The following is a 19,418-nucleotide window of genomic DNA, read 5'->3' as shown; positions in this document are numbered from 1 at the left end:
CAATAAGATGCTGCAGATGTTCTACCAGACGGTTGTGGTGAGCACCCTCTTCTACGCGGTGGTGTGCTGGGGAGGCAGCATAAAGAAGGATGCCTCACACCTGGACAAACTGGTGAGGAAGGCTGGCTCTATTGTAGGCATGGAGCTGGACAGTTTGACATCCGTGGCAGAGTGACTGGCGCTGAGCAGGCTCCCGTCAATCATGGAAAATCCATTGCATCCACTCAACAGTGTCATCTCCAGACAGAGGAGCAGCTTCAGCAACAGACTGCTGTCACTGTCTTGCTCCACTGACAGACTGAGGAGATCGTTCCTCCCCCACATTATGTGACTCTTCAATTCCACCCGGGGGGTTAAACGTTAACATTATACAAAATTATTGTCTGTCTGTTATACCTTCATTGTTATCACTCTTTAATTTAATATTGTTCTTTATCAGTATGCTACTGCTGGAGTATGTGAATTTCCCCTTGGGATTAATAAAGTATCTATCTATCTATGTGCTGGGTGTAACGGACCGACGATCCATTCAGGACCGACTCCTATCTTGTGCCTTATGCTGCTGATACAGATTCTTGAATGTCAGGACCCTGAATTGTATTTAGAATATATGTAATCTATGACGATACAATGCAGAAGAAATTTAGGATCTAAAAACATTCTTCTTCTTTTGGCTGCTCCCGTTAGGGGTCGCCACAGTGGATCATCTTCTTCCATATCTTTCTGTCCTTTGTATCTTGCTCTGTTACACCCATCAACTGCATGTCTTTTCTCACCACATCCATAAACCTTCTCTTAGGCCTTCCTCTTTTCCTCTTCCCTGGCAGCTCTGTTCTTAGCATCCTTTTCCCAATATACCCATCATCTCTCCTCTGCACGTGTCCAAACCAACACAATTAAATAAAGGAGTTTTCACATTCTCCCTACATCAGTGTGGACTTCCTTCCCACACCTCAAAAATATGCAGGCTAAGTTAATTGAGGCCAGCATGACTTGATGTGTGTGTGTGCTCACCTCAGTGAGATCTTTAATAAATTGGCATACTGTCCACAGCTAGTTACTGTCTTACGGCTGCTCCTGCCAGGATAGGTTCTCGCCTGCCTGTGACCAGAATAAGAAACAGAACACTTTTTCAGGGCTCTGTAGTTTCATTTCCTATCAGACTGGGTAAAAGTACTGTCAAGCAAATTACTCTGACTGCTCATTCACTGGCACTTTCTCATCCTTTCAAACCCTGTAAGTATTATTGTCTTGCCAGAGAGCCTTTGCCATAAGTTAGCTATCAGTACAAACTTCATAAATTGTTTGAGCCAATGACCACCTATATCACCTCATATGTTTACAACCTATAAAGACCCCAGACAGTAGACACAAAAGAATGCACTTTAGTATCATTTTACTTTTTTTTACCCTATGCTTTGGTCTGTATTTAAAGGGTAAGACATTCTTGTTCCTAGGTTGCCACACTTCCAAAAATATTGTACATACTGTAGTTCCAGTAAGTAGAAACCATCTGGGCCAGAAGTATTCAGTTCTGTTTGCACTCCCCAGATGTTTTTTCTTCTCCTTTATCCCAAACTGGCTGGGTCCAAGGATGAATCTACTATGAATCTAATGAAGCTTAAGAGTCAAGGCCTCTAATCCTAAAGAAGACCCAGAAGCGACTGTAGTCCACATTGCTTAGAAAGTTTGGGTGTCTGCTGAATAAGAAGGGGGATTTTAAAAACACCTAAATGTAGTGGTAATTTTTTTATAAATTGGTGGTGATTCATCATGCAAAAAAAAAAAAAAATTGAGAAACATAACAGTGGTTACAAAGACCCCATTGCTGGTTATGAAAGGATCTCCATAACAGTTCAATCTTTAGGGCCTCAAAAACATAGGTCCACCACTGGCTGGGCCATATCAGAATTCCGGCAAAAGACATTTGAATGTCTTGCATTCTGTTGATACTTCACGCAGGAAGACTACATACGGAATGAAGAAAAGCGGATAACTTGCCTTTTGCAAATGAGCTAATTCCAGTTCGAGGGGGCTTAATGTTGCCTACCCTGGCAGCATTGGTTAGAACTTTATAGCAGGTCCTGCTTATGCACACACTCACACAAGAGAAGTTTAGGACCACCAATTAACCTAGCATACATGTGTTTGAAAAAAAAAAAACCCACTTAAATATTGGCAGAACCTGCAAACTCCATACAGTTTGAGACCATGTCAGGTAAAATAAATAAAAGAGCAAAAAAAAATATAAAGAAATAAGCCCTTACCATTCAAATATATTATGCAAAGTACTTTAATAAAATGATAAAATGTTTAAAATATGTAATATAAAATACCAGTAGAAACAGATGCATTGTGCATGTAAAAGAAAAAAGCAGAAACAAGACAAGAATTGAACTAATCCTTTTACCAAAGTTTAGTGGCCGTTAATACTCACTAAGTCATTTTTATTTAAAACTCACCGGATTCCTTGGAAGATGACACACACGGGTTGTTTTGCTTCTGACAGATATATGTAATTAAACTTAAAATCCCTCAGTTTCTCTTCTGCATAATCAACAAGTCTGAGCTAGACGCATCCTCTAATAAACATTTTGTTCTCTAAAGTTAACTTGACCTTAATACACACACACAGCGGTACACAGGTGGATTGGATCACAGACACATCTGGGGGTCTCTAAACTGTTGGCTTCATTTCTATGCTAAGGAAATTCTACTGCGTTAAATGCAAAATATCCATCCCTCCACTTTGTGAAGTAAAAATTTGCTTGTAGTCTATTCAGATCATAAGGCAGTAATCAGGTCTACACCGAACACCAACAAAACAGACAAATCTAGCCAAATCTTTCAATTCATTAGCCCTGTGGTGGATTGACGATTCTAAATTGGCCCTAGTGTGTGCTTGGTGTGTGGGTGTGTATGTGTGTGTCCTGCGGTGGGTTGGCACCCTGCCCAGGATTGGTTCCTGCCTTGTGCCCTGTGTTGGCTGGGATTGGCTCCAGCAGACCCCAGCAGACCCCCGTGACCCTGTGTTCGGATTCAGCGGGTTAGAAAATGGATGGATGGATGGATGTTTATCTACATTATTAATAAGAAGCCTAACTCTATCCTGGTAGTTTTGAGAGTGGTCCAAGAACATGATACCTGTCCATTAGTGTGCACATTCAAACACAGACTGTTCCTCATTTTGTGTGCATTTTAGTATTGGTGTACCCAAAAGAACTCCTTACAGATTGAACTTGTGTCAGCTTTTGAACCTTGGAATTGTGGAGCAGCACTAGCCACTGTGCCAGAATGACACACACTGAACTCGTTAATAAAATGGTTTAATAAAATAAAAAAAAAAATCTTTTTAACCCTTGAAAGTGCAGTGATCCGACATTGGTTAAGATAGATATTAACAGCACCATATAAAACAAAGACTGCATGCTGGAGTTGTGTAGCAATGGCCAACATGGCTTCATATTACATCCTGAAACAAGAAAATAGCAATTGAAACAAGCTGCTGAAGGAGATAATGCTCTGCCATTAGCCTAATGCGTTTCAGTGGTAAAAGCAGAATAGTAGTGAAGAGCTTTAATGAGGGCCGCCTATTTACTTTTTCCATTCATTTATGTTCTTAACCCTTTTTCTTATTCGATTCATCTAATTTATTCTTTGACAAATAACTTGTTTATTTGTTCATCTGTAAGCACTTGTATGCATTTTAATTATCTTCCTTTCTATCTAGCACTCCATTTTCAAATTCATTCAGTCTATACTCTGCCTTTTTTTTAATTATTTTTTTATGATTCTTATGTGAACAGCACCCTGTTACACAGTACTGACATGTCCCTCCAAATACTATTTATAGGTGCAATTTCACCTGATAAAATGTCCAAGGAAAGAAACAGGCAAATTAAGAAAGAGTATTTAAGTATTTTCTATAAAGCACCAGATGTAGTAGTTTGAAGTGACAACACTGTTGCAAAAACATGAAGCACAAAGGCTAAGCAGTCCAGTGTCCTTTCTTGAGTTTGTTGTGGCCATTATGAAGACCTTTATTTTGTGTCCAGTACTGTTTGCAGTTGGTATATTCTCACAATGTCTTGATTACATCTTGCCTGAAGAAGGGGCCTGAGTTGCCTCCAAAGCTTGCATATTGTAATGTTTTTAGTTAGCCAATAAAAGGTGTCATTTTGCTTGGCTTTTCTCTACATTCATAATGGCTAACACGGTACAACACCCTAGTAGTACAGACAATGTCTTTTAGAAATTCTATCTGAATCCCTCACATATTCAAGTGATGTTTACTGGCAACTCTTGAAGTGACTGTATGTACGAGAATGTTCTGCGGTGAACTGACACCCATTTTAGGGCTGGTTCCTGTTTTATGTCTAATGCTCATGGGATACGTTCCTGTTGCCCCACTACCCTGGATTGTAAAGAGTAGATTTAGAAGATGAATGAATGAATATATTATTAACCATGTTGATAAAGGATTGTCCAATTAAATTGTATTGACACATTTACTTAGGTAGCACACACCGTAGGGATAAGCTATGGGTCAATTGAATTCATTCTTCTTGAACAATTAAACAAGAGGAAAGTCTCTGCATCATGGACACTCAGAATGTTGACTCATAAATAGTGGCTTCATCACATCCAATGTTCTAATGAGAATCTCATGCTAATGAAATCAGACTGGAAGAAACGTAAGAAGGGTTTCATACCTTGGGATACATATGAAAGTACAGTGGTTATTCAACACAAAAGAATGTCCAAGTCAGTGCACAATGTTTTGCAATGTTGAGGGTGTAATCCATATTGATTAAAAGGCCCACACAACTTGTCAATATTTCATTGATTTGCTTTGCCATTTTCAGCAGTGAACCAGGGGAAAGGAACAAGGAAAATGTGTAGGCCACCCACTCCTGCTTCACAAATATCCAACTATCTGGTAAACTGTATGGGTTGTGAAGGCTGCTCTGAGAATTGTGGATTCCAAGAGAGGAAAGTTACACACAGTTTGAAGGGCTACTACACAGATGTCGGACGCAAATCATTAATGATGAAGATGAAACTCCATTTCAGAATCATCCAGAGATTGAATTTAACAGTACAGAATAGCATTCTGAATGTTATAAGTGTCAGGTAACTTGTGGGGTGTTGCCAGTCTTTGTCTTAATACTTCAGCCTCAACACTTTTTAATCACCCCTCCTACATTACGTATTCCAACAACAAATTAAAGAAAGCATAAACATATCTCTGCGGTGGGTTGGCACCCTGCCCAGGATTGGTTCCTGCCTTGTGCCCTGTGTTGGCTGGGATTGGCTCCAGCAGACCCCCGTGACCCTGTATTCGGATTCAGCGGGTTAGAAAATGGATGGATGGATAAACATATCTAAGCAAAGTCTGCAGTGTTTTGACTTTGTGTTGGTTAATCCGCTTTACAATGAAGCTTCAGGAAAACCTAAATTTTCAATCACACCTTTCAGCTCTGTTGAAATCGCTTTCCATCCTCTTTGAAATACCATCAGAAATCTTGCTTATCTCTCCGCTCCATTTGTGTGGTCTCATTATCTTCCGAGTCTCCTCAACAGTATTTTCACAAAACATCTAGATGCTGTAGCAGAGTCAAAATAGTTCTTGGAGAATCCTGACCCATGCTAAAATGCCATAGCTTTGATTGGCACAAAATATATTGGCTTCTTATTCACGTTACAGTTCTTTCTGGTCAGCTACAAAAATTCAGACGTAAATGTTTCTGGACTCCCTATTTCCACTGCTCACCAGTATAATCTGAACAGTACAATATTCTCATGCTGTTACTGTCAATGCCAGCATATTTAGCATTATTGAAACCTCACCTTCTCTTGTAGGTTGCTCTTTTGGAATACACTTCATATAATTCACACTGCATGCTTTGTTGCTTGTTCTCTACTGCTTTTTAAAAACAAAATTTGTGTTCCTCTGACACTTAATTGTTCTCTTTGCCTTATCCTCCCCTTCCTTGATGTGCTGTCCTATTGATTTTACAGTCCATGTCTGCTGTTATCTGCTGTATGTGCAATGCAATGCTTAATCCTGTGCTGTCTGACCATCAACGTGACGGTTCTCCCTTTTAAAGGGCAATATACAGTACAAAATCAGTTGAGTAACTGATTTTAGATTAAACATTATAAGATTGAAGCAAAGGTTTCTATTTAGTCAGTTCTTCAATTCTTCTGACAATATTGTTCTGTGTTTCATTAGAAGGATGAAAACAGAAACTACTCCCCAATGAACTGCCCTTTTGCTCAGACATTAGTCCCATGTTACCTCAAAACAGAGAAAGAGAGTTCCCCCTAATCATTACACTTTGGCTTCCTAAGTAAACTTTTCACTGACAGCCAAGTCTCATGCCATTTTGTGCTTGGCTCTCAGGCTTTTTCATTGCAGAAGTAGTAACTGTCATAGCAGCTGATTTAAAATGACTTGTGTTCACAAGACGAATACCAATCAAACTTGTGTGCAAGCAACCTTCTCCAAACCATCTGCCTCTGGCACTTCTTATTTTTATTTTCTTGTTCTTCCTATGCTGAGGACATCAGTTAGCATAAACATGATTTCAAAGATAAGGACTGATTAATTAAGCAGAGTTTCTCAAAATAGAAAGCAGAAAAATCATTCTGATCTTTCCGATACTGTGTAATGCATGCATAAATACAATTGTTTTTACATGCATACTAAAGTACATTCTTGTCCAAAAAAATGATAGTTCAGAATGCTAGCCTGGAATGTTTATAGCAATATAAATACTACAATTTAAGAAGTACAGTGAAACATTTAAAAATAAAAATAATTATAATATAACTAAAACAGTTGTTATATATTCTAGGTATATACAGTAAATGCAAAAGTAAAACTGGATTATATTACTAAAAATTGATAAAAACAAAATTTTTGAATCTGAGAAAAAACAAGGCGCCATCACTCAGGTTCTAATTAACATAGCCTAATTTTCTATGAGCACTCTCTTAGAATATCTATAAAAAATATGAATATTACAGACTAAGCATGTTGAGGCTGGGGATGGAAACATCAAAAGATACGATAGATAGATAGATAGATAGATAGATAGATAGATAGATAGATAGATAGATAGATAGATAGATAGATAGATAGATAGATAGATAGATAGATCTGTTTTGCTAACAAAATCTGCATTGATCCACTCATGTAGCCATCCATCTTAGTCCACTACAGAGCTAAGGAGTAGTATCTACAGTACTAAGGCAGCATCTAACACAAGGTGGACATGATAACCTGCATGGGGTTTTAGTCCATGGCCAGTTACCGTCACTCAAATTATGCCAATTAGGAGCTATCAGTTGAGCTAAGAAATGTGACTAAGGGATGTGGGAAGAATCCTGCTCATAGTTTGTGACCTGCCGTAGAAACTGAACTGCATTTCTTGGAGTTGAGAGACATCATCCTTAACCAGTGCATCCACCAAGATAGTAATTAAAATAATACTGGAGAAAATAACCATTGAAAATGCATGACATTTCAAACTTTCTAATGCATTCTTTTAAATTTAATGGAAAACTGAACAATAATGTCAAGAACTGTAAGGCGTTAGTGCTAACCACTACATCACCAGGCCACACAAACTGCATACACTGTATATTCTACCTGCCTATTATGAAGAGAAGATAATAAAGTAAACACTTTGATGAGATTCTGACCTGGTGTAATTTCAAATCTAAGCTTAACTTTCATTATGTGCTTGGCTTCACTACTGCATGAATTATTTTAACCAATGCAGAAAATAACAAATATTTTTCTCATTCAGTTTCCTGCAGACTCATTCTAAAAGGCAACAGCATATTTTGAACTGTATAAAAGTAAAACCTTGCCTAAAGTCTTAGTGAGAAAAGCAGAAAAGGGCATTTCTAAAACATTGCACTATAGCACTATGCAGACTGATTATATATGAGAGAAACAGCTTACCTTAATTTCATTATGCTTAACAAGCAATATATTATGCTAAATAATTTTAATAAGTGCCCATAATCTCACATTGCAAAGCTTCTATAAAATGTAAAATGTTTTAACTCTGGTAACATCCCTCCCAATTAAAAAGAAGGTGAATTATTAAAAGTACTAATATGCCTATTAAGATGCGTCAAATACAGTAAACGACTGCCACTGAACAAAATGCATACTAATTTTATTCTTTAGGTATATTGCTTTCCTCAAAGTTATTTAAATGTGATAATTGCAAAAAGAAGAAGCAAAGCCTTATTAAAAAATGCCTGCAGTATCATGCATTTTGTTTATAAAAGGAGGGGCAGGTTAGTAGATAGGAAGGGTAATATTACATCAGTTATACAGTTATGCTTATGAATATAAATGTGCCCGGTATGATGGGAGATCTAAGACAAACAAATGCTAATCAATGATACTTTTTCTTAATAAAGCTGTCAAACAGCAAATAGAGAAAATAAATGTAGGTTCATATATACCATTATCTAATTTCAATGCCTCAATATACATATATAAATACAATGCTAGCTAAGTCAGCAAAATGAAAATGAATAATGAAATCTTTACAAATATTGATTTCATAGGTTATGCATGTCAAAATGTTTTTTGTTTTTTTTTAAATTAAGATGTGAATATCACATTCTTTGGATACATGTCTGAAGTTTTCAGGTACAGTGCATTCCATAAATTACAATCCTTACACTTTTCTGACAAGCCTGCAGAGCATACAGCCGAACATAAATACAATTGGCCAGTTTTGTATAGCAATGTGGTCATTACTAGACAATTTTCACAAAAGGTAACCCTATAAAATAGTGATCTTGTGTACAGAAGGATGGAATATTCAGAGATGAACAATAACTTGACACTTGAGTATAGCAAAACAGTAAAAAAACACATTTAATTTGTCATTCTTGAAATGTTTTCACACCCTGGTAAGATATTAAGGACTAATATTGCTTCTAACAAACCTGTTGATATTCACTTACAGTGTCTTTTGTCATTTTCCTCAGCAGGTCATCATGCACAAAAAATTGTCACTATTAAGTGATCATCAACTGGCTTCGTAGTCATTTATAAATCATGAATAAATTTAACTTTACATGCATATTTCAAAGCTGATTTTTAAACTGTACTTACAGCATAGCTATGGTTTATTAATTACAATTTTAAAAGAATAGATCAAAGGATTTCACAATTCTACATGAGCTAACAAGCTCACAGTAGGTTAAACATTCATGCTGGGTTACAAATCATCTGAAAAGTTTAACAAATGGTAAGACTGATTCTGACATTAAAAAAAAAAACGGTGAGGCATAAAGAACCAGGCAGCTTCCTTTTCAGTAAATGGAGGATTGTAGGTGCACAGAACTAGCACATATAAATAACAATATACATTATATTTATGTTATAGGATCATGACTAAGATTTCCATATTGAAAGACAATATATTTTGCATTTTATCAGAAATATTACCATATTAAGAAATGAACAGCATGACTATTAAAAATAGGTCACCAAATATCTCCTTGGAAGTGAACCAGCCAGTTGTAGTGTATTACCATCATTGTGTTTAGCAAATCGAGTCTTGAATGGCTCAGATTTACTTTGATTATGTGCATGAGCATGTTATAAGTATAACTGAAAAAATAATTAATAAAGAGGTCTTTGTTGTAAACAGTGGAAGATCGGGCATACAGACATGATTTGAAGTAGCTTTCAAAAAATGTATATTGAAACATGCAACTTGCAAACAGTTCTGTTCCAGCGTGTCACTTTTTCTAAATCAAAACGAAACAATAAAAATCGCAACTCTTTCAACACGTTTAAAACGAGATGTACGCTATCTGGGTGTGCACTTTCAGAAAACGAACGCAAGCAAGAGCCATCCGGTATCATAAACCCACAAAGCTGAAAGAGATGAGAAAATGCAGCACCGCGGACAGCTCCGCCGCCCGCTGGATTCCCTCCTGCTGACTAGTGGGCGTTCTGTGTGCCTCACAATAAAAGGATTCTACAAGGAGCTGTTGGAATATTTCTTCAGGGGCTTTTACGCGGTTGAAAAGTGCTACCCACCAGCACATCACCAGTTTATAAATATAGACTGATACAAAACAGCTCCAGCTAACAGAGAAGCACGCAAGTCATAAATAAATAAATTATTAAGCCTTTTTCCAAACACTTAGATACATACAAGCACGGCGTTATGACGCACGAAAAACTTAACGCATTCGGCTGTCAAGCTAATACATGGAAACTGAGTGTATTGGAATATTTTGATGACCAGTAACACGCTAACACAACTTAAGCCAATTACCCTCAAATGCAGTAAAGTTTGTCAGTTTGATCTCCAAGTTATTGTTGCATTAGCTTTCCTGGCTTTTAGCAAGCATTGCCCAGCTTTGACTTTTAATGCGCTATGCTCCATTGCTCTGATGTGCACATTCTTGCCAGACCTAATCTGTTATATCATACTCATCTCCTTACGCTCAGAAAAATGTAATACATGATGAAAAGAACAGATTTTCTTGCATCACTAAAAACGGGCACATTCCTGATTACGGGAGATGGGTTTTCACAATATATTCATAAAGTACTGTGGGAAAACACGTTCGGTATCTAACAACGCGATTTCTAATCAAATGACACTCACCTTTCTCCGGGCTCAAATGTTTAAAAACTTCAAGATCTGCCATGAAAACAGTCGTCTCTGCACATCATTTCCATGAAACAGATAGAACAACAACCATCACAGCAAAATCCCCAGTGCTAGTATTTAACTCCAGACCTCACGTTTTCGTTTTAAAACCAGCTTCTGTTTTTCATCGTGAACTTCTTCATATCTCGCATGTACAGACAAAAAGCGCTCCAAACCAAGGTGGTGTTTCCATGAAGTAGAATCATAATAAGATTTAATCCGAACGGCCACTTCTGACAGAGTGGAGCTGAAAGCGCAGCACAATGAGAAGTCAACGCTCTGTAACAGTCTGTTTGGCGGAGACTGCAGGGGGGCATGCCTCATCCGCGAGACAACACTGTACTTTCAACAGGATAATAAAAAAAAGGCAGGAGGCGATTTACATTCCCTATAAGTCTGAAGAACTGAAGACATTCCCAAGGGGTAGTGCCGGGGTGTCATTCATCGGCCAGTTGTGCATGCCTATAGCTCACTACAATCTGACAGGCTGTTCAAAATAAGTCATAATTATTATATATGGCCGGATGCGCCCTTAATCTAAAGAACCAAAGCGTTCAGTTCATTCATGTTTTGGCGAGATTTGGCTACTCTCGCTCTCGCAAAGGCAGGTAAGTAAAGCATACACTCGATTTACGGCCGTAAGATTGCTAAAAAATGACCTCTGCTTTAACGCAGCCAAAGACAAAATAGAGCTACGTGCAATTAATCAGCTAGCCCTACTGAAGAATGACACTTATTGCCTATTTGTGCATCAGACACAATCTGTCGCTCGCTGTGTTTAAGGAGACATGGTGTTTTAAAAAAAGACAGATTAATAGTGATCAGTTACTAATAGAGACAGACAGAGAGATGAACACTTTCTCTCTCTATTAGTAGATCTATCAGTTTATTCACAGATGAGTGCATATGTACTTAAATATTTGCTACTCTCATGGCTTATCCATTAATGGAAGGAAATTCTGCTTTGTATCCAATTTATGAATAACTACAGCCATTCATTTCTCAGCAAAGGATTTCCCTTGTTATTTTGACAATGGTAAGAGTCACCCAAATGTTCAGTTTTGTATGTAAATTTGCATCACTGATTTATTTCTTTTTTGTAAACTAACAGTCAGCAAGATAAAAAAAATTATTTGACTTTCTCCAGCCATAATCTTAAAAAGTCCTATCCAGCATTTGTTTTCCTAATTTATTTTCTTTTGCTTACATACATAAAAAGTGGCTCAAGCTTAATAAATCATGGTTGGTGCTTTAGCCACTTGCCAGCCTAAAAACTAATTTTTTAAAGATCACCCTACTGTATCCTTGCAGTTCTGGCTCTCTGCCCTGTCTGTAAGTTATCTCCTTGATGGTGAATATTTGTCCTCACTAACCTTCCAGCCCACAAGTAATTTCCTGTTGGATTTAAAGCACACTTATAAAGCTCATACGAAAAGCTTGTGAACAGGATGTGCCTACTCTTCACCATTTCTTCTAGACATTGCTCTGTACATTTCTCTGTAGTTTCAAATTTAATGTGTGAGAGAACTCTAATTGCCATCTTCTTCAAGAGCCAATTTTAAGCAAAAAGACTTTACAATACACATTGACAGCATATACAGTAATGGCAGCACAGTTGTTAACACACGAGTGTCTGATAAGGCAGTTACACAGAACAGAGACTCCACTGCGGAAAGGAAGCCACAGTCAACCCTTCTATATGGTGTGGACTGGGACCCGGACACAGACAGATGGACATTGTTGGCTCCACCACACAGTTTATTTAAAATAATTATTTACAATTAAAGTCACGTGCACAAACCCCAGTGCCTCCAGCACCGATTCCCCCAATGTCCAGGCCACACAGTCTCTGTGCCTCGCTCTCTCTCCTGGCCGCCTCCAGTCCTCTCTCCAGCTTAGTCCTCTTCCACCCGACTTCTGCCTCTGACTGAAGGGAGGCGGCCCCTTAAATGGGAACCCGGATGGGCTCCAGCTGCTTCCTGGCAATCAGTCCTAGCCACACCCCAGTGTGGCGGAAGTGCTGGCTGCGCACCCGGAAGCCGTCCGGGTGTCCCCTGTCGTCTTCCCTCCAGCACTTCCTGGTGTGGCGGAAGTGCTGGGCTCCAGGGTTCCCCAGGCACCTGGGCGCCAGGCAGTGGCCACGGGTCCCTACAGGGCTGGGCTTCCAAGCCCTGTACCCGAGGCCCCCAACATAACCAGGACGGACGCCCCCTCGTGGTCTGGAGGAGGCACAAGCCCTCCTCTGGTCCTCCTGGGCGTCCCGGCCGGGGACCACAATGGATAGACATGCAAATAATACATGTTACTGTTACACTGCTACTATTTTCGTTCGTTCATTAGTGAATATCATTCCTCTTTGACAGAGGCTCCCACTCATATACACAGCAGTGGTTAGAATGGTTAGGAAGAGTGATAGGCCCCATGGGTATGCTCTGCCTGCCATCTGCACTGGGGCACAACTGACTTATTCCGGAAATTGTGGATTGTAAACTTCTTCTTAATTTCTCCCTACTCATAAGATAAGATCTAGCCAGAGATTAAAGTCATCCCTGATCAGTACACCCTGATGAGAAGAGGTTAAAAGGGTGAATGGAGTGAATCCTAGGTAGTTTATTTCTAACACAACCAAAAGAAGGATGTAACTAATAACCAAAGGTCCTTAAGCTTGGAACATAAGACCAGTCAAGAGAGAAGGAGTTGCAAAAACTTATACCGGTTGGGGGCATTGGAAACAAGATGTTCAATGAATAAAAGACGTGTGCTTAACTGTAGGTATAGGTTGGGAGCTTGCACTGATCCAGCGTGTTGCCATACCCACCACATGACAAACCACCTCAGGATCCCAAATTAGGACCTGAATGCAACCGTGCAATGGGGTGACACCTCTGTACCACACTAGTTTGAATGGAATGGAAAGGAACAGAGTGAGGTTTTTTTTTTTTCCCATCATCTAATTCTTCCATGTGAAGCCTGATTGAGATCACTGATGTTAGGTAGAATGCCTAGTGGCGGCTGGGCGGTCTCGTGGCCTTGGAACCCTTGCAGATTTAGTTTTTTTCTCCACCCATCTGGAGTTATTTTTTTTTTTGTGTTTTTCTGTCTTCCCTGGCCATAGGACCTTACTTTGTTCTTTGTTAATTAGCATTGCCAAATGTGTTTCTTCATCTTGTAAAGAACTTTGAGCTACCTCATTTGTATGAAAATGTGCTATATAAATAAATGTTGTCGTTGTTTTTACAATGGATGGAGTGCCAATCCTGCCACCAACTGCAAAGTTTTCCCTGCAAGTTGGGGGACCTGCTCGCAGGGCTTAACGTCATACCCAGGATGGAGCCATTGCAGGTTATGGGCCTTGCTGAGGGCCCAACGAAGTGGAATCACTTCAAGCATTTATAGGATTCGAAGCAGCAACCTTCTGATTGCCGGCGCACATCCCCAGCCTCAGAGCCACCACTCCGCCCAATGCTTGCAATAAATTGGTAACACATTGAACTAAACACGCTTGTGTGCATTCTTTTATTCCAATGTTAGGAGAAGGTTAGGAGAATGTGCTGTATCAGCACGTGCTTCTAACCTGCTCCTAACATTGGACTAAAAGAATGCACAAAAGTGTGGTTTTGGCTTCTTTCACTGTCCGCCTTGGTCAACAACAACAACATTTATTTATATAGCACATTTTCATACAAAAAAATGTAGCTCAAAGTGCTTTACATAATGAAGAATAGAAAAATAAGAGACACAGTAAGAAAATAAAATAAGTCAACATTAATTGACATAGAATAAGAGTAAGGTCCAATGGCCAGGGGGGACAGAAAAAACAAAAAAAAAAACTCCAGACGGCCGGAGAAAAAAAAAAAAATCTGCAGGGATTCCAGGCCATGAGACCGCCCAGTCCCCTCTGGGCAATCTACCTAACATAAATGAAACAGTCCTCTTTGGATTTAGGGTTCTCATGGAAGGATTTGATGATGATGATGATGATGATGATGATCACGTGGACTTCTGGCTTTTAGTCCATCAATGCTGGGGCATCATGGTGCTTTGAGTAGGTCGGTGGTGGCGCTGGCCGCCACCACAGAGAAACCGGAAAAAGAAACAGAAGAGAGAGTAGGGGTCACACCAAACATGAATCCCCAAGTGAAGAGATTTGTAAGCTGAGTTTCACTTAAAGATAGTGCCTTAATATGATATACAATGAAGGTGGTCATGCATATTAGAGGCCAGCTCTGCCTCTGTTCTGTAAAACCACGTATTCACTGCAAATTACCAGACCAATTATTCTTTGAACAAGTGAAAATGGCACTGTGCAATGCTTCTCATATTCTAACAAGGGGTGTATACTGGCTAATGCTGTTCAGTAACTTCACTGTGCATTATACAAGCAAAAATGTGTGGAGGTCAGCATGTTTAATTCCTGGAATACAACAGAAGGCACAGACAGTCTACAGCTTCTTTTATAACTTATAGTGAAACAATCGCGATGGTGCACATGGTAAACCATAGTATTATTCAGTCACTTCATACAGTCCACCAAATTGTGGGTTTTTTAAATGTGCTTTGAGGTTTTCATCTCTTCCTCTTTCTTTGTATGTCTAATTCATTGTTACACTCAAAAGACATGACAGATAATGGAAGCCTTTCTCATGACATGTTTAGCAATGACAAGGGGCAGAGAAACACACATAATTTCAAACATAGATGCATATGCAAACTTGCTTATTTCAGTTCAGGAATGCAAGGGGGCTCAAACATATCACAATAGCAAACTATCAAAAGTGGAAACCAACACCGGACAAGGCGTTAATCCAGCACAGGGTGCACACACACCCACCCATACTCAAATGGGGCCAACTGATTTGAAATACATGTCTTTGGGGCAAGGTATCTTAATTTTAAGAGTTACAAAAATCACAGATGTTATCAGGAATAAACAGTGAAATTATTCCCATGAAGTTCAGCGTTACTTTAAGAAACTGAGCTGAAGGTTTTTTTTTTTGCTTGTATATGACCCTCATTTTTACTACATATATGATTCTATGATTTAGTATTTTTAAAAATCAAGCAGCATTTCTGCATTGTCCAAGTCCCAACTGATATACCTTTTACATTTGTAGTCAACATTAATAATGCCTAAGCAGAAACATCTGAAAGAGTGGACATGCAGCCAAAGAAGCAGCCATTTTGACATGCTAACTTTTGTGGTACATCCTTCCAGTCAGGCAAATCATCATACAAAAGGTTCATTCATTAGAGTAAGGATGCCCGGGTAGAGTTTGCACCTACTGTCCATGTCTGTGTGGCTTTCCCACCTCTCTCCCAAAGATGTTGATGCTAGATTGACTGACACTTCAGAACTGGCCCAGTGGAAGAAAATGTGGCTGTGTGTGTGAATGCGATCTGCAATGGATTTGTCTGGTCTTGAACTGGGTCTAATAGGTGTGTAAATCTTGTTAAAACACTACGTAAACAATGTGTCACGGTGTTGTGTGAGTTAGTCTATATACCTAATCATGTTATTTTGTAAGACACAAAAATAAGGACTTGCTAACTTAGGCCACAAGCAGAAGAATCTTTCTAGGCAACTAAAAACATGTAAACACTTGATAACTGAGGAGTTCAAGACAGCTATTAGAAGGTTTTACTTAGCACACACTGATCTGAAAATGTATGGTAATCATCAACAGATGGCTATAGTTCAGGTAATGGAAGGTTTTACAGTGTACAGTTTTGGCAAAGAAAATATTCCATGTTTGGAAATGGTCAGTGGAATGTATGCTCTTATTTTGGGGCAAAGGACCATCATATGGGTATAAAAGGACTGGCAAGTGTTACTAGAAGCTAAACTTCATCCCACTGAAGGATGGAAGACATCACTGCTGCCCTTGTCTAGGAAAATGCCTATGACATCTTTGAAGTGGACATAATCAGTTATCAGAGACCCCCATACTGCATTGTGCTTTTCTATGAACTTCCATCAACTTACTAGTTTTGGGAGTGTAAGCCATCATTGAAAAAAAGCTAAGCGTATCTTTTAGTGTTATTGTTTCACCATCTTAGTATTTGTGGCATAAACACTGGCTAGAGAGACGCTATTATATATAGGTTTATAGGGTCATTATTGTCACATTTACAGAGTACAAAAAATTGCTTACTTGCATAAACTAATCAACATGCAATACCTCAACACTGTTTGGTGCCATTAAAAAAGAATATAACTACCTTATCTGGAAATCATCTTTAGACTAGCTATGGTGCCTGTAAAGACAAGTAAGAGAATAATTTAAAAAATAGCTGCTCTCTCTTGGCCTACGTGTATGTTGTATCCTTGTGCGTCTGAACCTCTCTTCCCTGTAAAACCTGCTTCTCAGACTTTGTTAATGTTTTTTTTTGAGGCACCTTTCTCACCTCCGGTCCAGTTTTATACTTTCAGTCTTTGAAATCAACTCTCTTAACATGTCTCATGTGCCTTTACTAACGTCTCTTTACCAGTGCTCCCTGCTGTTGAGCACATTGCCATACACCCTACTTCTCAGACTCTGTCTTTTTGAGGTGACTTTGTTGCCTCTGTCCACTCTTATACTTGCCATCTCAGCAAGTGTGTCTCACACTTGCACTTCCCCTTTCAGTTGTGTCACGTAAGCCAAACTGACCAATCAGACTGCTCAGAGGGACTGGACACACGGACCTTACTGTTTTATTATACAGCAGATATATATGTTACATATCTGGTTTCAGTAAAACTGCAGACTTAAAGAACTTAAAGAGCATTGTCAGGAAGTATATGTTCATGTTGGATAATGAATGGTTAAACAAATTTAAAAGGTAAATGGATAAACATGATTTATTTTTTCTATGTTTATTTCATTTCTATTATATTACTTTTTTTTGCTAAGAATAATACATCCATCCATTATCCAACCCGCTACGTCCTAACCACAGGGTCTGCTGGAGCCAATCCCAGCCAACACAGGGTGCAAGGCAGGAAACAAATCCCGGGCAATACAATACAATACAATACAATACAATACAATACAGTTTATTTTTGTATAGCCCAAAATCACACAGGAAGTGCCGCAATGGGCTTTAACAGGCCCTGCCTTTTGACAGCCCCCCAGCCTTGACTCTCTGAGAAGACAAGGAAAAACTCCCAATAAAAACCTTGTAGGGAAAATGGAAGAAACCTCGGGAAAGGCAGTTCAAAGAGAGACCCCTTTCCAGGTAGGTTGGGCGTGCAGTGGGTGTCAAAAGTAGGGGGTCAATACAATACAATATACAGAACAGAACAATTCCTTAAGACAGCATAATAATACAAATTTTAGAAGTACGGTTTAACAGATGATATGACATAATTAGGTTTGGATATTTTTAGAGTCCTGGAGACCTCATTCATCTAACTGCCTCCCCATTTGGCCATGCCGTGGCTGAAACGTTGCTCCGATGAAAGGACCCCTCTTTCCCATGATTCCTGTGATCCTCCATCACAGGGCGCTAGCCCACCGCAGGGCATACACCCAAACACCCAGCACAATGCCAATGCACCTAACCTGCATGTCTTTGGACTGTGGGAGGAAACCTACGTAGACATGGGGAGAATATGCAAACTCCAAGCAGGGAGGACCCGGAAAGCGAACCCGGGTCTCCTAACTGCGAGGCAGCAGTGCTACCCACTGCACTACCATGTTGCCCAAGAATAATACAATAATAACATAAAAATAAACCATGATAGCTTTTTCCAACAGACTTTACCTGTTTGAAACCCAAATAAAACATATAATAATGTCTCATGCCTTTAACTTTTAATTGGGTTTAAAATGAATGGTTAAATGGATGACCTCTTATATTGATAAGTTAGAAAAATTAAAATGTTAGACAGGAATTATTGCAAAGTACTATGTATTCGTAAGAATACTGTCATTCTTTATTAGTTAATTTCATAAACTATACTTTTTCACTTATGGAACATTGTCTTTTGTAAACAAGTCTATTTTAAGAGAAATATCTCAAAGTTGAAAGCGTGAAACACATCAAATAAGCAGCCAGTGGCGCTGTAATAATAGGAGAGGAGAAACAATTTGTGCTGTTAGGAGCAACACATTCTGCGGATTAAAACAGAAAGTGTGCAGCACATGTTATTTGCTGTCTTCAGTCATTCTGAAATTTCTTTTCCTCTCAAGATGAATGAACCTTTTGTTTAATATTAAGAGGAAGCACACCAAAAACTGAAAAAAAATACTTATAGATAACAAGATGCCTTCAAGGCTAATCACAGGCCGAGACTCTGCATAAGCTGAATCAGGAGAAATGGCTCACGATGAACAGAACAGTGCATGCCAGCTTTTTTCTCAATTATTTGAAAATGTATTTATAGCAAAAAAAAAAAAAACAAAAACAGGAGGTGAAAAATTTTGGTCAGGAAACTGGCAGAGATAAATAACAGTGGAAAAACCAAAAACACAAATTAAAAGCCACAGTCAATAAAAACATTACAACCTGAACCAGAAAATGCTAATGCTATCTTGTTTTAGTTGCCGCTAACTGCCACTATCACAGCCTTTTTGAGAGAAGTGGGCCAAAGCTAGGATGACAGCAACCACGTGCTGCCATCTTAAATAGTGGTGGATGCAAGGACATAATTTACTACATGACTCCAGTGTCATGTGTCTGGCAACAGGCATAGCAACTGCAAACATGAAAAATGTGCACAAAATG

General features: G+C 39.0%; 1 protein-coding gene across 6 annotated transcripts in view; it reads right to left on the bottom strand.

Annotated features, from left to right (window-relative positions):
* The window catches only part of plch1 (phospholipase C, eta 1), a 362,819-nt gene that overhangs the window by 192,547 nt on the left and 150,854 nt on the right, over window positions 1–19,418 (bottom strand). Inside the window, exon 1 of one of the 6 annotated variants that reach the window (XM_039757347.1) lies at window positions 10,665–11,340. The exons of the other annotated variants lie outside the window; for them this stretch is intronic. Within the exon in view, the coding sequence (XP_039613281.1) occupies window positions 10,665–10,707 (43 nt within the window). The 5' untranslated portion in view covers window positions 10,708–11,340. Of the gene's footprint in view, window positions 1–10,664; window positions 11,341–19,418 lie in introns of those variants that run through there. 6 annotated transcript variants of the gene reach the window in all.

This window comes from Polypterus senegalus, chromosome 1, assembly GCF_016835505.1.
Source record: "Polypterus senegalus isolate Bchr_013 chromosome 1, ASM1683550v1, whole genome shotgun sequence".
Lineage (NCBI taxonomy): Eukaryota > Metazoa > Chordata > Cladistia > Polypteriformes > Polypteridae > Polypterus > Polypterus senegalus.
This window is presented reverse-complemented; position numbering and strand designations above follow the sequence as displayed.